Below are 3,156 nucleotides of genomic sequence, written 5' to 3'. Positions count from 1 at the left end.
TACTGGAGAGTGCGATGCGCGGCTCGCTTGTCAGCTCGGCGCTGGGCCCACTTCCACAAATACTGCGCGGCCCTGCTCGCGGACTGCACGCGCTTGTCCTTGCTCCAGCCTTAGATGGTATAACGTGTCAGTTGTGACTCTCCGAGCTGTTTAAACTTTACCTGGCACATCAGTAAAATAAATCTTAGCTCTTCTAAATCGGTTATTTAGTTTTGGACTCGCTGTCCAAATTTAGACGTGTTTTTGGACAGGATATCACCTACCGAAGTCCGGCAGGGTATCAATACATTTACACATAATACTAGGGAAATTGGACTGCCAGAATAATGGATAATGCTGCTTGTAAATGTCTCTCTCTTAGGGCGATATCTCAGAAGGGAAGTAGTTCTCGTTTCTTTTTCCAAACGCAAGCCTGGAAATCATGAATTACGTTCCACGAGCCCACTGGGAACGGGTGTCGTGATACTTCAACTACTAGCGAGGGGCACAGGCCTAAGCTAAGCTAGATAAAACCATGTTTGGTCTTGGTTTTAGCTGGATGCTCAGCACACGCATCGTAAACCCCAGGAACAGTTTGGCTTTGCCGAAATTTTATGATCCACTCCCTCCCTCGGCATATGGTTGCCACAACCACTCTGCATTTACCTCGTACTCAAACTCGGTACAGTAGTGAACAGGAAGAACCCGTTATTCTTTGTCTAGCACAGGCTCGGAACCCAATGCCATTTCTCCATGATTACTCACAAATTTTGTGCGGACAATCTGACGCTTTAAATTCCGAGTCGAAATCCCAGGAGCCACACCAAAACACAGCCGCACGATCAATAGCAGCCTTACGAGCTTTGCAAGATAGAGGGATAACCGTATGTTTGAAACATGCCGCTCGACTAATTACGGGGTACTTCGCTCAATTCTGACAGAATTCTAAGTTGATATTTATTATTACGATGTGTGACATCTCACAAATTGCTTTGCCTGTTTAAACGCGCCGCCTCCGCTGAAGGAAGGGCCAGGGAACGCAGATTTCAACCTGTAGACCTCAGACCATCTGTCTTTATTTTTATTTCGTTAGAGCATCTTCACCAGTGCTGCTATCCTGCTGCCAAAGCCAAATTTAGCTGCGAAAAATAGCTTTTACGCCTCCACCACTCCCGCTATCCAGGTGACAAATTTAGCTAGAGGCCTTCTAATGCCAAATAGGAAGCCAAATTTGGCCTTCAGAACAGCAGCGGCCAAACAGCGGCATGCCGAGTAGCACAACGCCTTCGAAGGCGCGAGGGGTCAAGTACAAGCCTGTCAAGGACAAGGTGTTGTGTGAAGCGTGGTTGTCCGTGAGCTGCGACCCAATAAATGGCATCTATCAATCCGGCGACGACTTCTACAACAAGGGTAAGGAGGCTTTTGACACAGAACTCGCTCGCCTGAAGTCGACCGTTGCCGAACGCCCCGTATCCTTACTCAATTCTCGATTCCAAACGATTTCTCAAGCTGTTTCAAAGTTCGTCGCCTGTCATGAGAAGGTCCTCAGAGTCTGCCAAAGCGGGCGATCCCCGTCCGACCAAGAACGTGATGCAGTGGCATTGTATGAGTCCATTCCTAAGAACGGTTCATTTAAATTCCTACAGTGTTGGCACATTTTGCGCGACTCTGAAAAATGGGGGGCTTGGCGCACCTCCAATGAAAAGTGACAAGGCAGCAAACGCTCAGCATCCGTGCGCGATCGGAACAGTTCTTCCAATGTCTCTCTTAATTTAAGCGAACGATCTCCTCCTGCTGAAACGGTTCGGGTCCAAGGCGAATCTGAAGAGCCGGGACAAGGCGTAACCCGAGCAAACCTTGACCGGGCGAATCAAGCTTTGTATGCACGCCAAGTCAAAGCCGCAGAACGCGCTGCAGAAAATACCGAAAAGCGCATTAAAGTTGCCCAGGAACAGCTTGATCTGACCTTATTTACTGCGCAGGCGGCGCCAAACGACCCCCTCGCAGCTGAATATTTGATGTTGAAAAAGCAAGCTGTCCTAAAACGACTTCGTCTTGAAGCTTTGAGTGAGCCGTCAGGGTCATCGATTTCACTAGCTGCACCAATGAATACGGGCGAAGATGTATCTGGTAACGGTGACGCGGTAGCCACCCGCAGCAATGCTATAGCTCAATGCGTCGTCGACCCAAGCACACACGGATTGGCAGTCGCATCATCTGATGCAGCAAATGCAGTTCGTAGCGAGTCAGACATTACAAGCAGCACCGTAGTATAAATGCTCGTGGACTGGGAGATTTTTTATGGAGCTACTAAATTTTCATTAATAAATTCTTTGATTGACATCTTCGCTTTCTTAATGTTGTAAATGGAAAATACGTATGGTCGAATTTATTTAAGAGTTCCGTGTACCTGCCAAAGGTGCTCGATTAAACCATCGCGGAGACGCACATGGGCACGTGCATTCCGTAGCTTCGAAGTGTGGACAATCAATTGCTCGATAGTGTCGTGACCCGAACCACGAGCCGGTCGCGATACTGTAAATTCCGGAAGTCCCCCAGGGTGATTACGAACATCAAATAGAAAGTCGATTGGATCTGAATCCCGTAAGTGACGCTCATCTTCCACAATCATGTTGTGCATGATGATGCATGCATGCATCACTTTGTCCATTTTGGCAGTGCTCCAAAGTTCACATGGCGTATCTAGAATCCTCCACCGCGCTTGAATCACCCCGAAGGTCCGTTCTACATCTTTCCGACAACCTTCTTGATGCTTTGAGTAATTCTTGCGCTTTTTATCTATCGGCTTCTCGATTAACTTTACAAATACCGACCATTCAGGATAAATTCCATCCGCCAGCATATAGGGTGTATCATAAGAGTTGCTTTCAAGGTAACATTTTGAATTAGTTTTTTTTCCGCTCACAATACGAATATTTTACACATACCATTGACATTATACGTGACTTGCAGTGCTTCGCCTCGAAGCATGCTGTCAAAGAGAGGGGACTGCTCTAAAATAGTAATGTCGTTCAACGAACCAGGAGAACCGAAATTGTAATGCCAAATTCGCAAGTCATAGTCCGCGACTGCCTCAAGGACTTTTGTAGGCTTCTTTTCCTTTCGTTCGTGTTGGCCAGCCAGCGACATTGGGCAATTCTTCCATACCCAATGCAT

At 47.3% G+C, this 3,156-nt stretch overlaps 1 protein-coding gene across 1 annotated transcript; it reads left to right on the top strand.

The window, feature by feature from the left end:
• Positions 1-1,244: 1,244 nt before the first annotated feature.
• On the top strand, positions 1,245-1,688 carry PPTG_14038 (hypothetical protein; the record flags this gene model as incomplete). The annotated part of the gene is made up of 1 exon (XM_008910991.1): positions 1,245-1,688. The coding sequence occupies one exon, from the start codon at positions 1,245-1,247 to the stop codon at positions 1,686-1,688; it is 444 nt and encodes a 147-aa protein (XP_008909239.1).
• Between the last annotated feature and the right edge of the window lie 1,468 nt (positions 1,689-3,156).

Source organism: Phytophthora parasitica, assembly GCF_000247585.1.
Source record: "Phytophthora parasitica INRA-310 unplaced genomic scaffold supercont2.40, whole genome shotgun sequence".
Taxonomy (NCBI): domain Eukaryota; phylum Oomycota; class Peronosporomycetes; order Peronosporales; family Peronosporaceae; genus Phytophthora; species Phytophthora nicotianae.
This window is presented reverse-complemented; position numbering and strand designations above follow the sequence as displayed.